Below are 22,633 nucleotides of genomic sequence, written 5' to 3' on the forward strand. Positions count from 1 at the left end.
TAGATGAGGTCCCCTATATGCAGATAGGAACAGCTCCATGTTTGCAAGCCCTGGTCCTCACAGGGAACTTCAACCATCCCAGTATCTGTTGGAGGAGCAACACAGCAGAGCACAGGCAGTCCTGGAGGTTCTGGAAGGTATTGATGGTAACTACCTTCCACATGTGATAGAACGGCCAGTGAGGAGAGGTACCATGGTGGACCTCATTCTGACCAACACGGAGGAATGTGGGAATGTGAAGCTCAAGGGCAGCCTTAGCTGCAGCAAACATAAATGGTGGAGTTTGAATATCTCAGGGCAGTAAGGAATCACCTCCTCCAACCTCAGGAGGGATGCATCCCAACAAAGAGGAAATTAGGAAAAAGTGCCAGGAGGCTTGTGTGGATGAACAAGGAGTTCCTGGACAAAGTCAAATACAAAAATAAAGCCTACAGAGGGTCAAAACAAGGACAGGGTAAGGAATACTGAGAGGTTGTCCAAGCCAAACACAACCTGGGCTGCATCCAAATCAGCATGGCTGACATACTGTGGGAGGCAATTCTTCCCTCTGTTCTGTCCTCAGAAGACTCACCGGAGCAGCACCGTGTTCAGCTCTGTGTCCCGCAATATAAGGACACGGACCTGATAAAGCAAGTCCAGAACAAAGGGTGTTCAGAGGCCTGGTGCACCTTTCCCATGAGGAAAGGCTGACAGAGCTGGGGTTGTTCAGCATAAAGAACAAAAAGCGCTGGGCAGAACTCAGAGCAGTCTTTCAGTACCTAAAGGAGCCTACAGGAAAGCTGGAGATGGACCTTTTACAGGAGCACATAGTAACAGGAGAGGGGGGAATTACTTTAGACTGAAAAAGGGTGGGTGTAGACTAGATTTTAGGAAGCAATACTTTACTGAGAGGAGATGAGACACTGGAACAGGTCACCCAGAGAAGCTGTGGATGTCCCATGCATGAAAGTGCTCAAGACCGGGCTGGAAGGGGCCCTGGACAATCTGGTCTAGTGGAAGGTATCCCTGCCCATGGCAGGGGGTTTGGAATGAGATGATCCCTTCCAAACCCAAATGCTTATGATCTCTGATGATTCCATGGTAACTTACCTGTTCTCTTTGATGTCCTACAGGTCTGATCTTGCCAGAGCTATTTGAGCTCTTTGAAGTTTCATATGGCTCCTCAAAGACCTCTATAAAACAAACACAATTACTCTAAATTAGAAAACTACATAGATTTTAGTACTGTTACATGATTTCTGACAGCAGAACACATTAATCCACTTTTTCCACTAATGTGGAGTGAAGTGTTCAGACTGGTTTCAGCAAATTCAAAATTTGAGTTCTTGCTAGTGTTGATGCACGCAACCGAAGAGAGAGGTAAAAAAATCCCCAGTTTATGTAAACGGTATGAATATGATAATTTATGCATACTCAGCTCTTAAAATTTGTGAATCATTTTGCACAGCTGTGTGAATACTTCCAGAATGGAAGTATATAAGAGAACAGAAGATGTTAACATACACTGTTCTATCTCTATAGAAAAAAAAGTGACATAGTAAAAAAGCAATTGGAAGGTCTTGATAAAACAATTTTATATAATTTAGTTATAATACAAACTGGATAAAATAATTCCAATAGAACAATGAAGACATTCGCATTTTTTGATTAAATAAACGGAGGGACATAAAATTATATTCATGCAAAACTCCTACTGCTCTATATGTCACACCACAGTAAAAGGATTTACCATTAAAACAAACCTTTTTCTGATGTTTCATTCAACTGCTGCTGAACAAATGGTCCCACTTCATTCAGATCTTCAGTTATATCAGGCACAGAATTATTTCCATGATCAATTTCTTTCTTATAAAAATATTTTGACTTTGCAGTCATTTTGCTAATAGGGATTAGAAAATATAATTAACAACATAAGTATCTGGCTCACTTTGAGTATGCTGTTCCTTTCAGACTGCAGGCTAGTGCTTAACTGTAAAATAAACACTCTTGTGATATAATCAATACTCATATAGGTTTCCTCTCTGACTACAACTAAAACCAAGCCTAATTTTTTTGGCATAGCTGTGATATTTTAGTGCCATTAATGGTACACTCTTTCAGATAGGCTGTTTTCAGACAAACTGTGCTTTGTCTTCAAAACCATCTGGTTAAGGCTACACTTACCTCCCTCACAGGAACTCTGTTTATTAAAAAAGTAGAAATCTGTCAGACAAGATGTTCAGTCATGTCTCAAAATACTAGAGATTATTTTCAGAATACTAGAGATCTACATAACTCACTCTCTATATATATTCTAATACGGGAGATCTATTTTTTTCTTTGTTGCAACATAAGATGAAATGAGACAGAGGAATTCTGGTTAAGGATTCTTTATCTTCAGGACAGTACAAGTTATTAACAAATAAAATATTTACTGCTTTTCCCACCTGTTTTTCTAACATGCAAACATATATGAACATAGCTGGATTACAGACCCAGGGGAAAAAAAACTAACATTCTGAACCACTCATCTCAAATGAAAGAAAATTACAATGAAGATAGGGGAAGTTATCTGAATCCTTGGAGAAAACCATGACACCCATTATAATGGAAATATAGATTCTATTTCCACATCACTAAGCCTACAAACAATCATGTAAAATTCACTTAATATGCAACAGCTACATTATTTTCTACCTAATGTACATGTGCCGAGGGAAAACATTTGCTTCATGCAGCTGTAACCAATAAGCCCAAGTTTGACTTTTCACACAAAATTAAACATGTACATAACGCAAAATAACAGTAGGTCTCTTTATGCTGCTCAGTAGAGGAATTATGACCAACTAGAGTTCTTAGGTTAAAAAAAAAAAAAATACCCCAAATCACTTTCACAAAGATCATCATAGTCTTGTACAATCTGGACATCAAGAAGAGAATTGGCCACTGCAGAAGAGCCTTCATCCAAACTACTTTCTTCTGCTGTTCTGGACTGGGCTTTTGATAGAGATGCAACTTCTTTCAGATACAGATCATCTGGATGCTATTAATAAAAACAATAATAATCAAAATTCACTAGTTAAAAAAGAAAGATACCAGGTACTTAAAAAAAACCACAATGCTTTCATATAGAATGATTATGCTTAACTCATGTCTTTTATTATAGAACAAAGAAATCCTGCATTTACAGCTGCCTGTGAAACAAGAGTTTCTCCCCTTTTTGCATTAAGTAAAACAATGGTCCTCTGAATTATCCAAAAGAAATACAAGAAAGATTTCTCAGTGTCAACCAAGTGTGAATTGTCAAAGACACTATATGACAATAAAATCAAGACAAATATATACAGTAAGATTTGGCCTTATCCAGACAATATAGAACTCTCAAATTACCACTGAAAATAATATGAAAGGCAAAAAGACATACATAACCTTGTGGTTAGATGCATGCACAAAATTTTTAAGCTGTAAATAAAATACTTGTCAAAAAAACAGAAAATACAAACCAAAAGTAATAAAAAACCTCTTGAAATTGAAGAAAAGCCTTCTCAAGAAAAGTTCCACAACCCTCTCCCCTCAAAGCCTTTCCTGTATTATCTGATTCTACGTACTGTTAATAAAAGAAGCTAAGTGATCCAGTTGTCTCTAAAGGATAAACTAAAGTAACATGTACCAGATTCCTCTGGCAAATCTCTTCCTTCATATCCACACATATACTCCAAATCTCTGTAACAGTGCTAGTCATTTTTCACTGGTCTTCAACCAGTCAAAATACTGCAGTCAGACTGTATCTGCACTGTCCTCAAAGACAAATGAACTTAAACTCTGGTGAGAGGAACTATTCCTTTATTCTTTGCCTTGCTTTGCCATATCCTATCTCCAGTAGTATGTCCTTTCAAAGATGATGTCTAAAACTAGACACAGAGGCCAAACTTGCAGGAATTCATGCAAAAAATGTGGTATCTGGATAAATGACCTAGATTTTGAACTTCCAAAGGGAACTTTCATCTCCAACTCAAGTATTTCTACTGATAGAATTTCAGTATTTCTGGATTTTTTCTCTTTTTTTAGCCACTCTTAAATGAAAGGCTATTAATTAATATTCCACGTTCTACTGAGAATGGAACTACAAGGTAAAGCATGTGTGTGATTTTTCTTTACTGGCATAACTCACTCACACATTTCACTGACACTTGTCCCATCCTTTTTCTTACCTTGCATTTTATGTGCTTTGTTTGAGATCTGTCTCTGTATAACCGTTCTAACAACCAAAAAGATGTAAGGACAGCTGCTGCTGATGTTTTCACAGGTATCATTGGGAGAGTCTCTTCTAAGGAAACTCGTTTATTGGAACCACAGAGCAGTCTTTTATCAGACCATCTGATCATCCACTCCAGCAATTTTGAAATATTGCTCCATTTGCCAGTCAATTCTACAGGCAGTTCTTCTGCTGGTACAATACCAACTACATCAAGAGTTTTGTAAACATATTTAGAAATTGCCTGAGTTTGCAGGGTAGAGGAAGTATGGTTAGGTAAGGTCTGGCTTGTTAGTGCAACAGTGACTCCTGGATTGTCAGTCTGAGCTCTGTATATAGACTTGTATTTTAAACCAAATAAGCCTTCTTTAAGGCCTTTTGTTACGTTACACACAGAAGATTCTGTGGTCTGTCCAAAAGACTGTACAATTGTTGGGTTTTCCAAAATATTTTTGTTTTCATTACAGGCAGACACTTTTTCAGGATCACAAGATGCCAGGGTGACAGTATAGCAAGACCCCGCTCTAAACACACTTTGACTTCTAGTTTTGTTTTGTCGACGTTTTAGTGTCGTGTGAACATCAAAAAAGAGCGAGTTCAATTCATGCTCTTGAAGCAGCCCAGAAAAGCTAGTGAGAAATGGAATTCCAAGGTCACTGTACTTTATCAGATCTCTCTCAAGAACATAACTCAAGAAGAGTTCTAAAAATCTAACATATTCATCATCATCACGTTCAAATTCCCATGCACCAACTACAGGCAAATTACATTGATTAGGTATGTCTCTCCTACACACTTTGTCTCTAAGCTTTGTTTTACAGTTAGAAGCTTTTATCCTGTGTGTGGTATTTTTGCTACCTATTTTCCTTTGTTGTTGGAGTTCATTTTCCCTGTAAGACAATAAATGTAAGAACAATTAATACCCAAATCCATTTTAAGAAGAATTACATGCAACATTAGCTGCTTATCTTCCGTTGAAGTTAAAAATAGCCAGCAAACCCAAATTTACATTAGTATGATGTATAGGTGGCAAATTAATCAAATTCAAAATCCATAGACAGAAACTAGGCAGTAACATACATGAATGTAGACATAGTAATTTACACTTTAGTAATGCATTAGTCACATACTAACTGGTATAACATTGACAGTTCTAAGACTGGAGAAATCTGTAATTCTTCACTTGATAAATCACCCATAGTGACAATTAAACTGTTTGGTGAAGAGATTACTTGATCAGCAGGAGACACCTCTCTCTTTTTTTTCCCCCTAATTTAAATCAAAAGCTTTCTGCTGCAAATTTTTCATACCGTGGGAATGAAGGTGTTTCAGGTCTTGTTTCTTCAGTAAGCAAAGCATCAGAAAGTGTGTCTGCCATGTCTGCATCACTATATACCTGAGGATCCCCAACATCAGTAAGTGTGCTTGTGCTTAGACTAGTGCCTAGTGAGAATCTGTCGTAACAGTGTTCCTCATCATTTGATGCTCCCTCTTCGACTGGCTCCCAAATATTAATTTCTATAGGGCCTATGTTCTTTACTACACGTCTCAAGGCCTTCTTCCTCACTTCTTCAGCAGCCTGTATAACAGACATCATTTCTTCACTTTCAGGACCTACTGAAAGAAAGCAAACCAAGTTTTCAATCTTAATTTTCAGTTTAAAGTTAGTCTCTCAAACTGAGATATGAATTAAATTTCAATTAAAATCATAAATTAGAACCACTTATAAATTCAACAAGAAACTGCGATAAAGTGAAGATACATCAACATTTTGAAAGCCGTGATACCTTGTGACTGGTACAGATGTATCACAAAGAAAACACAAAATTTTTCACAAGACTCAAAGTTGTCCAACTGAAAACTACAATAATTGTTTTGCATGGGGTATGAAAGAAAGTATTGTCACAAGCTGATAACTAGGATAAGAAACAAAGCGTGTTTAAAACTTCCTGAAGAATGAGGATCATTACCTTTAACAGTACTCTGTCTGAGTCGCTGCCGAAGTCCATGATATTTATCTCTTAGTGAAACTCTTATATCTTCAGGATTAGGAAATGCTTGTACAAAAATCTCTGCCACCTACACAAAAAAAAGGCATCTTTTCCAGTAGCTCTCATACAAGTAGGTGTCTTTCCACAAAGAACTTATACCATGAGAAAATCTAACAAGTAGGTTTTCCAAGGAGGAGAAATATTTGTGATAATCTCTATTACTTTTATCCTAGTTTTAAGGTCTTTTACCTTTTTTACTGGTGGCAATTCTCCAAGGAGACTCAAAATTACATCTTGAACTAATTCTTCAACGTTCATGAATCTGCAGAAAGGAAGCATTCGACAAGCCCACTCTACTGCACTCAGACAATGCTCAACTGTGTAGGCATCATATCCATTCTTATTTGGATCCTAAAAAAAACACCAGAAACATTATTGTACGAACAATATATTTCGGCAAAATTATTCATACACTGCAAATAGTTATGCTTCTTTCCTAGCCCAAAGAAAATAAAAATCTCTAACTTACCTGCCAAGCAGAGTAATGTCGGAGGGCAAGAAACAGATCAAAGTTGTAATGGATCATAATGTACATTAAAATAAAAAAAAAGAGCGAGGAAAAAAGGGCTTTTTAAAACCAGCTTAGGAAATAATTCCATTAGCACTCTGCTGAAGAGTTTGTTTGCAGTCACAAGTAAAACTTGAGGATTTGCCTAAACTGTCAAGTAAGTAATTCTACTTTGACTTCAGTGATCATAAATTCTTTCTTGTGAGCAAGATAATTATGCCTTGTAAGAGGCTGTTAAGATGGATTGGTTTATTTTGAACAGTATTTTCTATCTCATTTGTCACTGTCACACAAAGTACTGAAAAATCAGAACATTCTACCACTTGAAACAGAGCCATCCTGTTTATCTGAAACTTGGTTTTCCTGGTGAAGAAAAATCTTGGACTTCTTATAGCACACATGACAAGTATGCTAGTAGTTTCTTTCTTTTTCTTCCTGGACCTCTGACATCAATTGATGAAGATATAAGTAGAGAAAACACAATTAAATTTTAATTTTTTTCATTACTCTTTCTGACAACTATGTATATTTAGCACACCATGAATCCCATTTGTGGTGTATTAAGCGTATATTATTCAGGAAATACTCAAAATATCTTGACCTAACCGGGAAAGAAAACAAACCAGAAAGTAAATTCTTAGGCAACAAATATAGAAGCTATTGTTCTCCTGGCAACTCTCCTGACTCAAACATCAAGCAAGAGACTAAGAAATACTGTCAGGAAAATGGAGATCACATGATCAGAACACTGCTCTATAGCATCAAATACACAATTTACATTGCAAGCACTGTGCTCATTTTGTCCTGTTAAGCAAAAAGAAGTTCGCACAGAAATATAGAGCAGACCTTTAGAATTCTTCTCCTAGCTGCATGAAATTAAGGTGTATCTCTACTATATTTTAGCAATACAATTACCTTGATAATGTTAATATTTTCCCTTGCAGTTTGGTACCGCCTACAGCTGTCAGATAATTTTTCACAAACATGAAACATCCAACATAATGCACAGAACTCTCTGAACCAACCTACAATACAAACATGCAATAAAGTGAGACTATTTAAATAAATTAAATAGAACACTTTCTTTCACATCTGTCAGATCTGTAACATGACCCCCCACCCCCATACTAGAACAGCACATTTTAGAATAAGAGTTTTAATTACCAACACAAAATCTGAAAATGAAATGTGTTCCTGACACATTGCAATATTCTATTTCAAGCTTATAAGGGCTAATTTGCCTCCTGTGGATTTTCACTGGTGTTCTTTTTTCCAGCTCTACACTATTTTATGTTACTGCATACAGACCTAAAATTTTACAGGTAATGTCATCAAACTGATGGGCTCCAGAAGACGTAGGTCCATAGAGAACACTGCAGAAACTGCAGTAACGAAGCAAAGTCTCTGGAAATGGACTCAGCAAAGGAAGAGAACCTTTCATTCGAATCTATAAAAATAGGTAAAAAACCAACCAAAACAGAAGTTAAAAAGTTAACATTTTACATGTATCACTACTAATTGCACAGCTTCTCGATTATTAGAATACTGCCAAGATCAGTAAAACTCCCTTGAAGCTCGTTTTCCATTTTCTTTAAATCCCTATTCTGAAAATTCATTTGAAGGAGTATGTTTAATATGAGCTATGGCACAAAAAATGCTTTTGTTTGAATGGTACTCATGATTACCATGAAATACAAGACTAACACAAAGTGTAAGAAGAACTAAGATTACAATAATCAAAAAATCAGACTGATTCAACACAGTCCAGATTGCTGCCACCAAGGCTGACCAGCTTTACCTCCAGTTTCAGTTGGTATGTCTGACCAGCTCCCCATGCCAACATTAAGCACATGACCATGCAAACATAAGTAAATACTTCTCAGCCAGACCAGTTCCTGGTCTCTGCCACTACAGTAATGCTGGTGCAGGGGAGTTGCAGGAAGGGAGGCACACACTCCCTTCTGTATCAACTCAACCTTCTTTAAGTAGCCATGTTACAACGACCTAAGAAAAGACTGATTTTACACAAAATTTTTTTATCAATTTATTCTAAACTTTCTTCTGTGCAAAAAAATTGCACAAAAGTAGAATGAGATCTTCCAAGTTCTGTCCACTAAGATGATCTCCTTACCTGAAGTGAGCATTATCTTCTCTGTTATTTATTCAACCCTAAGTGATTTGGAGACTATTTCCAGCTAACAGCTGTAATTTCCAATTAAAGTCTCCTTTTTTTCTTTGAATGGAAAATAAATGAATTTGTATGTTACCAAGTAGATATAGAAAGACTTTATGAATTAGATACCCTACATCTCTAAGTTCTGGTTTCCTAAAAAAATGAACATGATGTGCAAAACTATAAGATCACATGTATTAAAACACAACATAAAAGCCAAAGTGAGACTGAATGCTTCTGCAACTGCAAACTCATCAGCAATATTTACAACCGATAAACAAGTTAAAAATATAAAGTTAAATGTTTACTTTCTGCATAACTTTTCTAGCCCACTTCAGTTGTGTAATATACCACCGTGCTGCAGAGCAAGAAAAATGAGCAGCCCGGAAGAGCAACATAATTCGCTGAAGAACTCCTGACACTTTCTGACGGACTTCTTTCTCCATTTTTAAAAGAATGTCATCACTGTCTTCCTGAAAATGCAAAGACAAAGCCAAAATCAGAAAGGACATATAACTAAATGTTACTGGTCCTAATCCGTTCTTCCTTACAGCATAGATCATTTATGGAAAAAACACAGAGGCACACATACTTTCTCATCACTGGTGTGCGACTTAGATAAATGAGCAGACATGGAAGAAAACAGAAAAATTAGCTCAAAGGAACCAGAATAAAGCTCATAAAGATTTATAAATACATTCAAACACACACAGAAGAAACACACTTACTTCACTGAGAGAAGCTGGTTGAGGACAGTACAATGGTGGTGCTGGAAGACAGAGCCCAACTGGAACCAAACCATAAAACTTTCTGCAAAGATCCTTGGCAGAATCCATCAAAAGCTGAAATGTCTCTGAGAGAATATCAACATCTGCCATAGCAGCTGCTTTCAGTAGTTCCTGTATTGAACTGTAAAGAACATCTGCATCTTCCTCTTCAATGGGATCTATAAAATATTAAGCCCAGAAATTGATAAATTTATTTAATCAATACATGGATCTTAATTCTGACATCATGAGGTTATGTTGTCTGAATTTGCATTCATATGTTACAATGATAGACCCCATCTACTCGCTTTAAGATAAGATCTCATACATTTCAAAACTACTATTCTATTATTAATTTTAAGTTTTGCCCCCTTACAAAGAAGCCTATTGCCTTTCTAGGTAGAGGATTGAACTTTTTAGCCAGGCGTTTGTTTGGCATAACATTCTGGAAAATCATTCTTACCAAGAAAGCATAAACAGATACATTATTAATAACGACTAAAGAAATACTTTTATCAGTAAGTACATCCACCTGCTGACAAGAACTTGAAATGTTCTCAGACAAAAAGAGAAGAAAACATAGAGATTGTGCCAGTAAACTTTCTGTAGAATATAAATAAGGACAGGTTGATCTAGCTAACTGTGTGAATTTCAGCAGTTAAGTAGTAAGTTAAGAGCTCACAGTATCTGCAGGGACCAGTGAAGACCTGGCCAAAAGCCAGAGAGACAACTGTGAGACCTGTTTGTGTATCTTTATGTCTCTAAGGGCAAGACAAGGGGAGACCAAGGGAGCCATGAGCCAGAAATACAGTGTGTACATAGGTATGTGTGTGTCTCTAAAGGTCGGGCACCTGGACAGGCTGAGGAGCCCAGACCAGCTCTCTGCTGCATCCTGTATACAGACAGGACTGCATACTGCAGGCCACTTGCTGTGGGGGTGCATGGATAGTAGGTGGGAAGGTGGAGGGTGTTTGTGTTTGTCTGTACCAGAAAACAAAGAGGGGCTGGAGCTTTGGGGACTCACATACACAGACATGAGCAACCTGTGACACTCAGCAACTGTGTCTGCTGGCCACCTACTCAGCTAATGGTCTTGCTACTGGCCCAGCTGCTGGAGTGATACACACTGTACAAACAGGTATCTATATGCAGACCTCCACCCTGACCAACAGGACAGGGAAAGGTGATAGCATTGTTGGTGCTGCCTGTGGTGAGCAGGTCTGTAGGTGTTTATGTGTGGTCAGTTGTATATAGATGGTATATGTGTGCTTGTGTATGTGCCTACTGGGAATACATTCTCAGCCTTGATAGCTGCTGGACCTGGGGATCCACTTTATCAGAAAGGAAAAGGCAGAACTAAGCACTTTCTTGTAGCTAATTTCAAGTGTGATGATAATTCCTCTACTGGTTATACATTAATTTTTTGTTTGCTTATTGTAATGAAGATTCAGTTTTCTCCCAAAGAAGCTGATATAAAATACAGTCAAATACAGATTTGGACAATACAAATGAGAAGACAAGATTAACAATATATTCCACTTCTGGAATGATCAAAGCCAAACCATACACCCTCATGAAATTAAAGTTCTCGAATACATAGCAGTAATACACACACTAGAAAAAACAAAGCAATTATTTCTTTCTCAGACAGTGTATAACACTGAATATGTAGTCAAGTAACATGAAAAATAACCACAATTATTTTTTCATTTGAAGTACCTGTAAACTTCTTGTAAATAATATGTCCTGATGTTTCAGAAGTTACTGGCTGTCCTAACAAAGATTGTAACTTTTCCTGAAAAGTCTGCATTGGTAATAAGCTTAATGGCAGGTGACATTCTGGTTTTTTCATTCTGAAAGTATAACAAGAAACTGCTCATGAATAACAAAGTAATATCCATACATAATCCGATGAAGGTCTGTTAAACAAATATCTATGCCAAAATAACTAATCATAACACCTTAACTTCTACACCCACTAGGAGTCTAGGAATATAAATTTTTGAGGCTATATATATAGCTTGCCACAATAAACTTCATGGAAATAACTGTGTAACAAAATATAATGTACTAATTCCAATTGCAAATTTACCTTGAGAGATCAGAATTCTGACAATATAACTGGTAGGCCAGACCAATTGAAACAGACAGCTTCCAGCTCCCAAGTGTGTGTGCTAACCACACAGCCTCTGGAATGAGTCCACCAATAAAGCACAAATCAAGAGCATATTCAGCTGTCCACACAGACGAAAGGTTCTGGTCTCTGACAGCTCTGGTAACCAAAGAGTGTTGCAGTGGAATGACACGAGGAGGTAAATCTGTGACATGAAAAGCACATTTTAAGGTTTACATAAATTCTCATGCAAGCGGATAAATAATCTAGAATTCTTTTGTAAACATTGCTTGTGGATTAGTTTCAGTGTACAACTCCTTTTGATATTTATTCACTTTTATTAGAGCTACACTATGGAAGAGAATCTGCAGCAGCAGATGCAGCTCATGCAGTGGTATAAGAGTGTTCAGAATAGGCTATTTTCCTGCTTAATAATGTGGGATATGAAAGAAAGTGTAAAACTTGTGGTTTTGTTTTTTTTTTTACTTTAAAGACTTGACCACACTGATGGACCATTTGCAAGTATTCTTTATACATGCAGGATATACCAGGGGGTACACCTGAGATAAATCGAAATTTCTAGAGATTTCCTAGTGTACCCACATTGTTTGTACACACTGTGCTTACTGCAGAAGACAGAATGTTAAAATGCATTTTTGAGAAAGAACAGTACATAATATTTTGTGATTCTTTGATTTTAGGACAGTATATAGAGAAACTTCAGACAAATTCAGTATCTCTTTCTTCGTTTAGGTTTAGACTTGTTTATCAAGGTTTTGCTTCCTGGTTCTCCTGGAGAGATGCTGATCAACATGAATTCTAAGGAGTTATTTGCTTCTCTCACAGTTTCTGTTTTGCTCAGACAATGGCATTACTTAGGAAACATTTGCACTAATCCAGCTTTTGCAACGTAATTTTACACCAACTGTCTCAACATGTACATTGATCTTTCCCTAAGATCAAGTATTAGAACTCCAAGGTTTTATTTTGTAGGTTTTATCTTGAAAGCTATCCAAATAAAGCATTCAAAAGACCATGAAGAAAGAAGTAGATACCAGTGCATGCTGTAGTACAGAAACATTAAAAATGCTCAGTGTATTCAAATACACTACAGAAAACCCAATCAATCAAAATAATTTAATATTGTAAAAAGATGTGTGGCACTAAAATATCACCTTACTGGTAGAGTATTTAAAATGCTTTCAAACATATCTTTATTCCCACAAACACTTCAAAAAGTAGCTCTGAAAATATAATTTCCTAACAAGGGAAGTCTTCAAATGGAATCTCTCTGAAACCACTCACTGATATATAGTAATTCTCAGAAAAAATTACTTAAGCAGGACTTAAACTAGTAAGTACTACTTGGGTTCAACATCAAGCAACTTGGCATCCCTACTTGCTTTGACAATATGGTGTCTGAAGCATTTGGATTTGGATTCCAAGATCTTGACTGCCAGATAAGCAAAAAAATGCTTTCCGCTGGCTTTTCAGCTGGCGTCACACCAGATCACAGATTCAATTCAACTACTTCTCCAGCACTGTTGGTATCTCACTTTTGGGAGGACCCAAGTCAGTCAGAGCCAGATCTTTAGGCAAAATTGTGACAAAGGGTGATAAAAAGGCTGAGGTACTTAATGCCTTCCCTTCTTCAGTCTTTAAGAGTAAGACCAGTTTTCTGAATAACAAGCCCCCTGAGCTGGAAGACAGGAAATGGGGAACAGAATGAAGACCCCAGTCTAAGAGAAAATGGTCAGCAACCTCACACACCACTTAGACACACACAGTTCTATTGGGCTGGATGGGATCCACCAAAGGGTACTGAGGAAGCTGGAGGAAGAACTCACTGAGCCAGCTTCCATCATTACCCATGGTCCTGGCTCACCAGAGAGGTTCCAGCTGACCGGAGGTTGGCAAATGGGACACCCATCTACAGGAAGCGCTGGAAGGGTCTGGAGAACTACAGACCTGTCAGCCTGACTGTGGTGCAGGGGAAAGTCATGAGAGCCATCATCACACATGTACAGGACAACCAGGATCAGGTCCAGCCAGCAGAGATTCGACAAAGGCAGGCAGTGCTTGACCAACCTGATCTCCTTCTATGAGAGGGTGCAGGAAGGCTCTGCAGAGGGCTCTGGATTGACAGGCAAAGGACAGTTTTACAGTATTTAACAAGGCCAAGTGTCAGGTGCTGTACAACCCCTGGCTACACGACAGGCTGGGGGAAAAGAGCCTGGAAAGCTGTCCAGCGGAAAAGAACATGGGCATGCAGCTTGACAGCGGCTGAACATGAGCCAGTGTGTGGGCCCAAGTGGCCAAGGAAGCCAAGGGCATCCTGGCTTGTATCAGAAATAGCGTGGTCAGCAGGACTTGGGTAGTGATTGTCCCTCTGTACTCAGCACTGCTGAGGTCAGCTTGAATGCTGAGGTCAGTTCTGGGCGCCTCAGTACAAGAAAGTCACTGAGGTGCTGGAGAGTCCAGAGAAGGGCAACAAGGCTGGGGAAGAGTCTGGAGCACGAGTCCTGTGAGGAGCAACTGAGGGAGCTGGGGAGGTTTAGGCTGGAGAAGAGGCTCAGAGGAGACTTTATCACTACAACTCCCTGAAGGCAGGCAAGCTGTAGCCAGGTTGGGATCCATCTTTTCTCCCAAGTGCCAAGCAATAGAAGAGGAAATGGCTTCAAGTCATGCCAGGGAGCTATAGACTGGATATCAGGAAAAACTGCTGCTCTACAAGGCTTGTCAAGCATTGGACCTGGCTGCCCAGGAAGGTGGGTTGAGTTTCCATTCCTGCAGGTATTTAAATTATTAAGATGTGCAGCTGTGGTGTTTAGGGACATGGTTTAGTGGTGGGCTTGGCAATGTTAACGGTTGGGCACACTGATCTTACAGGTATTTTCCAATCTAAATGATCCTATCAGTTGGAAAAAAATTCTATCAGCTACGCTTTTTTTGCAACATCCTTATGGTTTCTTTCTGTCTCCTACTCTACTGAAAAGCGGACTTGATCATCAGGTTAAAGCATAACAGACAACATTTATACATGTGAAAAAAATTCTAGGATTTAAGCAACTAGAACTGCTTGTACAGGAAATACCTTGTTTGATGTGAAGTGGACGAAGGATGTCAACATTGTGGGGGGGGAAGATATAGAGCAGCTGCTTTGTGAAATAAGCAGCCATGAATCGTGCCATGGATTGAATCACAGCCATGGCAGTGTCAGTATGAATGCTGGTTACTGTCCATAGTTCATGTTGAAAATACTTGATATCTAAAAAAAAATCGAATTAAAATATTGTGAGAAAAAAAAATTTATATTTGAATGCTAAAATTATTAAATCACAGGTTATAAAGCTTTTTTTAAAAACAAACTAACTTACACAATTCCTTGACAAACTTTCAGAACTTACAGAGCTTAATCTTTTACACTAATTTCACGTAATATTAATACTAGAAGACTCTTGTAATAGGTTTTTAATGACTGGGGATGGACCTTTACTATCTAAATTTAGACCTGCGTTGAGTCAAAAATTACACTAGGTTATTCAAACAGTGTCAACATACCTTATCACACATTTAGGCAATGTACACATACCAGAAAACTTTTCCATCTCACTCGTGGAGAGTTCTGATCGCCTTAGAATCTCTCTTACCAGATGATCACAGAGTCCCTGAGCTTCACACATGTTATACTGATACAGGTGACCAAACAATATTGCAAGATAATACCTACGCTGAAGAACATGTGCTCTTTTTCCTCCTGCATTGAAAGATTTAAAAAAGGTAGAAGTCCAAGTGGAAGAGAAACTGTAAACACAAAACATGCAGGAAGTTCTTCCCTCTCCAGAAACACATCTACATAAACAACACACTTTGAGAAGTAGAAATCAGGAGCAGCGACTTTAGGACATGATCCTTCTATACAGCCTCTAAGTCTCTAGTAAGTTAATGCTCATCCACAACATTTTTATTTCTAGAGGTAAAATTTTTCAAAAATTTTATCAGTTTTCAAAACAATACTATGCATAACTCTTAAAACACAAAGACAGGAGAGCTTAAGAAAGCCTAGCCTTCAAAGAAAGAATGCCTGAACCACAGCAGAGTTGCTTAGACATCCACCAAGCCTCCAATATTCTGAGTATTTTCCCCCAGTGAAGTATTTATTCCTTATTCTAATAACTAGCAGAAAATTTTCTCATGATGCCAGGAAAGAGACTCTGTGTTTAATCAACTCTTACAGAAACTCCTAACACGAGTTTTATTTTGTTACTTTCCAAACACTAATTCTTTGAATTTTACAGCTACTGAAGGAATTAATTTTTGTTCATCTGTTTTTTCCCCATCTTTCTGAAGAGCAAACAGAATGACAAATGTAAAATGATTATACAGCTTACCGCTCCACCCTCAAAGTTTAACTCCTTACCTTTTTTCTTGAGTTCACAAAGAGATCTTTTCCAAATATCCACAGATTCTCTGTAGGAGCCTAAAAGGAACTGCTCTTCACCTATAAAGTCATATATATTAACAAATTAAAAGTTCTACATACTTTTACAGCATCAGAGATTTACTGAAAGCAGAACAAAATATGTGAGACCCCAGTAAACTTCTATTCTCACAATTAAGTCTAAGTTTCGAGCATCTGAGAGAAGATGACTTTGAATACTCCTTGCCAGGACAGGTAATCTATGAATTCTCCTCCAGGAGGAGCTAATGTACTGTATGGAGTACTGTAGGAAGAAGAGTTAGAATTGTCATTTAAGGGAGAGAGATCAAGAATATGGCAAGGAAATAGAATTGTAAAGAGACACATAAATGGGAAGCTGGGCTTAGCAGTGTAGTAGTGAAAAGGAAGGTAGAACATAGGACAGTAAAATGTAAGAAATTAGGCTACAACTACATATTGTTTGGAAAATAAATATGCTAGATTACCAAGTACCTTAGGTTACACTAATTTAGATGCTTAGTTGAAGCTGACATTTGTGAATACAACATACTCATGCCCACAATGACCACATGGAGTGAGCAAGCTTTCTACACAGAAATCCAGTAAGAGACACATTATGATGCCCACTTACTTCAGAAGAAACAACACAGAAGACAAGAATTAAAATCATCCATTTAGATTCTTTACGACATGGCTCAAAGCAAACTGAAGTCAATTCAGTCTTTTTATTTATCTTAACAAGCTCTAAAGATTATAATATAACCTACAGACATACCAGGACATTAATTATTTAAGACAGAATTATGATAAGAATTTTAAGAGAAGTCCCAAGGCTCACTTTTTAAAAATCTGGTAGTCAGTTACTAATTGTTAAGTTGGACTTAATTTTCCTAGTTTTCAATAAACATTTTTACTAACCAGATACAGAATTAACCTTCAGGTGTTGTTCTAATGTCACTCCTGAAGACTGGATGGTTGCTTGTATATGACTTAAAAGCAATGAGACAACAGAAGCCTCTTCTGCATTCTTGTTGACTTTTCTTTTCAGCTGCACCTGATACCAAACCACTTTCTTATACAATAGTTGCCACAGTACAGTCAACCTGTAATTCAGCAAGTACAATATTATGAAATTACACAAGAATTAACAAAGTTGCTTACATCAATTTCTTACATTCTTTTATTTTGCACTATGCACCTGAAAATTAAGTTGTATCAACTACTTTATTGACTTTGGTGAAGGGAAAAACTGAAGCACTTTTTGCCTCATTTTTGACTAACAAACATTAACTCTTCTAAATTTTCTTAAGCACAGCAATCTACTTTAAGAACCTAAACACCCCCAAAATTAATCCCTTTGCCAGCTAAACAACAGGAAAATGAAATAATCTCAGACATAGAAACCTCAGAACAGGTATTAGTATCTTTATAAACAAGACTGATTGAAAAACAATTAAAGCATAACACAGAAAAGCAAAGACAAGGAAACAAGATTGCAGAGTATGGTTTTAGGGCTGGCAAGTCCAAGTTGCCTAGCACAGTTGTATTAGATGCACCACCTCAGATATGTAATAAGTTTAACAATACAAGCAAATACACATTGTTAGATTCTTGAAAAAGCTTGCACAAAACTGGAACACTTCTGTATCTTGAAGTATTACTGAGTTCATAATTAACACATAGAGCCAGTCATGTGCACAGTGACCATATTACTGTCAGCACCTGGAGCACAATTAATCAAAAGTATGGATTATCTTCTCTGAGACAACTGAAACTTGTATATCAGATTTGCAGTGAACGCAGTACTGTATTTAAGGATTATTGAAGAAATACTTTTACTGTAGTAAGAATTAATTCGTGAGTTACAATGCTGCTTAGGTTCTACATCTCTGGAAAGGAGAAGCTTGCTCATGTGAATAGTACACTTCGATTCACTGGAGTTTTGCAGCACAGAAATACCTCAGTGATAACAGTATACTTCCCCAAAAGCTGGACAGCACACTTTAGTCAAGTTTATGTGTATGGAAGAAATAGCTCTGACAGTTTAGTAAATTTCCACAAACAGGTTTTCCTTATTGCTCTGAGGAACAATATCCATAATGAATAAAAACTTAGCTGACTAAGCTGACACCACTGATATATTGCATATGAGCAGACTCTTGCTCCATAGTTTGCAACTAGTAAAGAGTAAAATGCACAAGAGACAGTTAAAGCATCTAAAGTTTCAATACCTGGACTGATGATGCTGCACTACCGGATGTGGTGTCAGCTGTCAACCTATCAGTTACCTCCCAACTGATTTGCAGTGATAGTTTGGTCACCATAACCAAACTATATTCAACTGTAGGTCTGAGCCTTAATCTGTATGCTTTAATTGTTTATTATGCCTTTTCATGGAGTAAAAGCCAGGAAAAAACCGAAAGGATATTCCATTATACTTTAACTCATAACAATTTTGTTCCATCATATAGAAACACTTAGGTTGGAGAACACCCTTAAGGTCATTGTCTCCAACTATTAACATTGCCAAGCCCACTTCTAAACCATGTCCCTAAACACCACAACTACACATCTTTTCAACACCTAGGAATGGAGACTCATCCCATTCCACCAGGCAGCCAGGTCCAATGCTTGACCACCTTTTCAGATACTGTGGGGCCCAGAGCTGGACAGAGGATTTGATGTGCTGACTTCACCAGTACCAGGTACAGAAAACAGTCACTTCCCTGGTTCTGCTGGCAGGATTCCATTGGCCTTTTCTGGCCACCTGGACACACACTGGCTCATGTGCAGCTGCAGTCGACCAGCATCCCCAGGTCCTTTTCTGCCCGGCATATTTCCAGCCGCTCTACCCCAGCCTGTCAGGCTGCACGAGGTTGTTGTGACCCAAGACCGGGACCTGGTACTTGGCCTTGTTGAACCTCACACCACAGGCTTCAGCTCATCAATGCAGATCCCTCTGAGAGCCTTCCTGCACTCCAGCAGATCAACACTCCTGCCCAACTTAGTGTTAAAGGTGTTCTCGATCCCCCCTCCCAGATCATTGATAAAGATATTAAACAGGGCTGGCCCCAATACTGAGCCTTAGGGAACATCACAGTGACTGGCTGCAGCTGGATGTACCTCCATTCACTACCACTTCCTAGGCCTAGCCATAAGCCATTAATCCATCTTAACCCAGGAAAGAGTGCTTTTATCCAAGCCACGAGCAGCCAATTTCTCCAGGAGAAAGTTGTGGGAACCCATGTCAAAGTTTTTGCGTAAGTCCAGGTAGAAAATATCCAATATATCCCCAGCCTTTCCCTCATCCATCACGAAGGTCACCTGCCACAGAAGACCAGGTTGGTCATGCAGGATCTGCCTTTCACAAACCTGTGCTGGCTGGCCCTGATCACCTGCTTTTGCTGTACATTTTTCACAAAGTCTACTCATACCTTTTTTCTGTTTTAGCATCATGGTTTACTTGAGGACATTCTCTAAGCAGAGATTCCAGTGAGCTGAACTGCTGAGTAGTATTGTCATCAAGAACTAAGAAAAGAGGCACAGTGAGGGAATCAAGTTCCACAAGAATATTACTGTCAGGAGATGCAAAAAAATTCTCATACTGTAGTACACACACTCTGCTTAGGGTGTGAGAAACCATTTTCAAAAGACAGAAGCATGCCAAAAGGTTTTTTGAGAACAACTGATCTTGTTGCTGTATAAGCATCAGTTTTAAAGTTTCCAATGTCAGCTTTGCCACATGCCCAGTCACACTGGCTCTTGAATGCCAGTACAAGACAGTCAAACACTGCTGAAAATATTTCAGGACACAATGCATCCATTGAGTATTCTTCACAGACTTGTTTATAGATGCATCCTGGTTTAGTGAAGTACATTTCACAAACTGAACAATGCTGAAAAAATGGATAATGCAGTTCACTGTGTAATTCAGTAATGCATCTTTCTCTTCCATATTTTTTGAAATCCCTATCTGCCATGCACCAAGGAGGTTTTTCTGAATGGAATATAGTTCCAGTGATGATTTATCTTTCTCTTCAATACCATCTTCTGCATGGATGGTATCAAACATTGATGCAAATTCTAAGCAGCCTTCATCAGCTTCACCAACAAGTGAATAGATTCTTTGGTTATAGAAGTTGGAAGGGGTACTGTAAAACCGCTTTTCAGTGTCTGATTCTTCTTCATGGTCCTAAATCAGACAAGCAAAAAAACAACAGTTTAATTCAAGTTTAGTGACAGAGAGAGAGAGAGCGAGCACATAGACTGCAAAGAATTGCCATTTAGTCAGTCACATAAATGAAATTTTTATGCTTAATTACTTTGCTTAAATGCTAGTACGTTTAATAAACTGCAGTTTCATCTCAAATTAAATGTCATTATTTGCAAAACAGTTGGGCAGACAGAAATTAAATTACCTAACAGCAAAATTACACTGCCAATATAGCAGTAGTTTTTACACCAGAAAGTGAAACCCCATCCTTCATGAAGCCTAGAGTACAAGACAGATTTTGCCAGATACCTGTAAGATACAAAAGTCATTCCACAAAAGCTCAAAAGCTTCAAAGAGCCAACCAAAACTCAAAAGCATGAAATGAAGTTGGGAAAGGCTGTTCAATAATCATGACCACAGGGACACTCTTCCGAAAGACAAATACAGATTTTGGAACTGATTAAAGAATCCTCTAAAACTCAGGATAAGTATCTTATTTATTTAGTAAGACTGTTACTAAAATAGTCTAAAGCTCCAGTACATCTAACAGCTAATGTTACATTGTATTATAAAGTGAAGCTTAAGTATTAGATTTCCAGGGAGACCATTACAGCACCTTCCAAGGAGGCTGCAAGAGAGGAGAGAGACTTTTCATATGGACATGTAGTGATAGGACAAGGGGCAATGGTTTTAAACTCAGAGAGGGCAGACAGAGAAGATACTAGGCAGAAACTCTTTACTGTGGACGTGCTGAGACTCTGGAATGGGTTGCCCAGAGAAACTGTGGCTGCCCTATGCATGAAGTGTCCAAGGATAGGTTGGATGGGGCTTTGAGCAACCTGGCCCAATGAAAGGTGTCCCTGACCCTGGCAAGGGGTTGGAACTGGATGATACTCATTCTATGTATTAAAACACAATAAACTGATATACATGTATAAGGGCAGATATTCTTAAAAAAATCAATACATGCTGAAAGAAATAACCTGCTTAAAAATAAAGTAGCAGTTTGAGAAAATAAGCATATTATTATATATATATATGCTTATAAATAAGTATATTCCTCATGTCTATAAAGAAAAAGAGAATATTGAATAATTTTAAAAACACTAGTTAGGATAAATAAACCTGTTACTATTTTTTTCAAAACCCCCACTATTACTTTCATTTAGAATACTTTAAATCTACATAATTTCACAATTACGAGTGGAAAAATGCTATCAAGTACCAGTAAATCCATGGTTTTCTTGTTCATTTCTGTTGTATCCTCCTTCAAGAATCTTGGAATGGTGGAAAAGATAGAACTTTGATTTTGAACTTGTTTTAAAAGACTAGCTTTTAAAGACAACAGTGATCGTAAGTACCCAGATCTCCCTTTACGCTAAAAAAAATAACAATAACAGAAAACATATTATCAGTTCAAACAACACAGACACTTTCTAAACAAGTCAAGGAAATTGGTTACTGATGTGAAAATCTTCAGTTTAAAAGTCTCAGACAGACAGGGAGAACAGGTCAGCAAGCATCTGTTGCACAGAAACAAACTACCATTTGACCATGTTTCAGGGAAGCAGAATTCTCTCACACTAGAAAACATTAGTTAACTTCATACTGAAGTTGATGCCCGAATAAGCCCTGGAAATTTCCCTGTTTGTAGGGGTTTTCTGCATTTTTACTAGTAATGTATCTCTTTAAATCCTCAAATCCTTGCTCATTATTCTAACTTATACAGAAATACCACGACAGCTGACTTCTCCAAAAATCAGACGAGAAACTGAATTAGAAGATGCATTTGATCAGCAAATGCAAATATTCTGAACTAAATATCTTATATATCTTAAGTGGTCAGCAACAGTTGCAGAACCTCTTCCTTCGATGGCTTCCCTTCTCCCAGACTTAGGTCAATTCAGAAATGACAGAAAATTAAACCGAAATTATTTAATTAAAATTTAATTGCCACCCTCGACTGAAGACCTAGTGGACAAACGTATGCAGAACCATTGGGACTAAGTTATAGAGGATTTACAGAATTCTTTCTGCATCATTTTGAAAGGGTGAGTTGATGAAAGTAGCATAACGCCTGTCAACATCCCAAATCAACTCTACAGATATAAAAAATCCCTGTTCCTTTTACAG

The 22,633-nt window shown here is 37.9% G+C and overlaps 1 protein-coding gene across 1 annotated transcript in view; it reads right to left on the reverse strand.

Annotated features, from left to right (window-relative positions):
- CPLANE1 (ciliogenesis and planar polarity effector complex subunit 1) overlaps positions 1–22,633 on the reverse strand; it is a 55,490-nt gene that overhangs the window by 25,085 nt on the left and 7,772 nt on the right. Inside the window, exons 10-28 of the mRNA XM_066181068.1 lie at positions 21,726–21,878; positions 19,722–20,479; positions 17,206–17,390; positions 16,267–16,347; positions 15,439–15,603; positions 14,941–15,114; positions 11,826–12,051; positions 11,453–11,586; positions 9,695–9,912; positions 9,275–9,439; positions 8,102–8,240; positions 7,709–7,818; positions 6,475–6,636; positions 6,205–6,313; positions 5,545–5,851; positions 4,191–5,124; positions 2,859–3,022; positions 1,743–1,879; positions 1,090–1,172 (exon numbers count right to left, since the gene is read on the reverse strand). Coding sequence (XP_066037165.1) covers positions 1,090–1,172; positions 1,743–1,879; positions 2,859–3,022; positions 4,191–5,124; positions 5,545–5,851; positions 6,205–6,313; positions 6,475–6,636; positions 7,709–7,818; positions 8,102–8,240; positions 9,275–9,439; positions 9,695–9,912; positions 11,453–11,586; positions 11,826–12,051; positions 14,941–15,114; positions 15,439–15,603; positions 16,267–16,347; positions 17,206–17,390; positions 19,722–20,479; positions 21,726–21,878 — 4,404 coding nt within the window. The remainder of the gene's footprint in view (positions 1–1,089; positions 1,173–1,742; positions 1,880–2,858; positions 3,023–4,190; positions 5,125–5,544; positions 5,852–6,204; positions 6,314–6,474; positions 6,637–7,708; positions 7,819–8,101; positions 8,241–9,274; positions 9,440–9,694; positions 9,913–11,452; positions 11,587–11,825; positions 12,052–14,940; positions 15,115–15,438; positions 15,604–16,266; positions 16,348–17,205; positions 17,391–19,721; positions 20,480–21,725; positions 21,879–22,633) is intronic.

The sequence above is a fragment of the Chamaea fasciata genome, unplaced genomic scaffold, assembly GCF_029207755.1.
Source record: "Chamaea fasciata isolate MVZ Bird 193981 ecotype frontalis unplaced genomic scaffold, bChaFas1.0.hap1 SCAF_4, whole genome shotgun sequence".
NCBI classification, from domain to species: domain Eukaryota; kingdom Metazoa; phylum Chordata; class Aves; order Passeriformes; family Sylviidae; genus Chamaea; species Chamaea fasciata.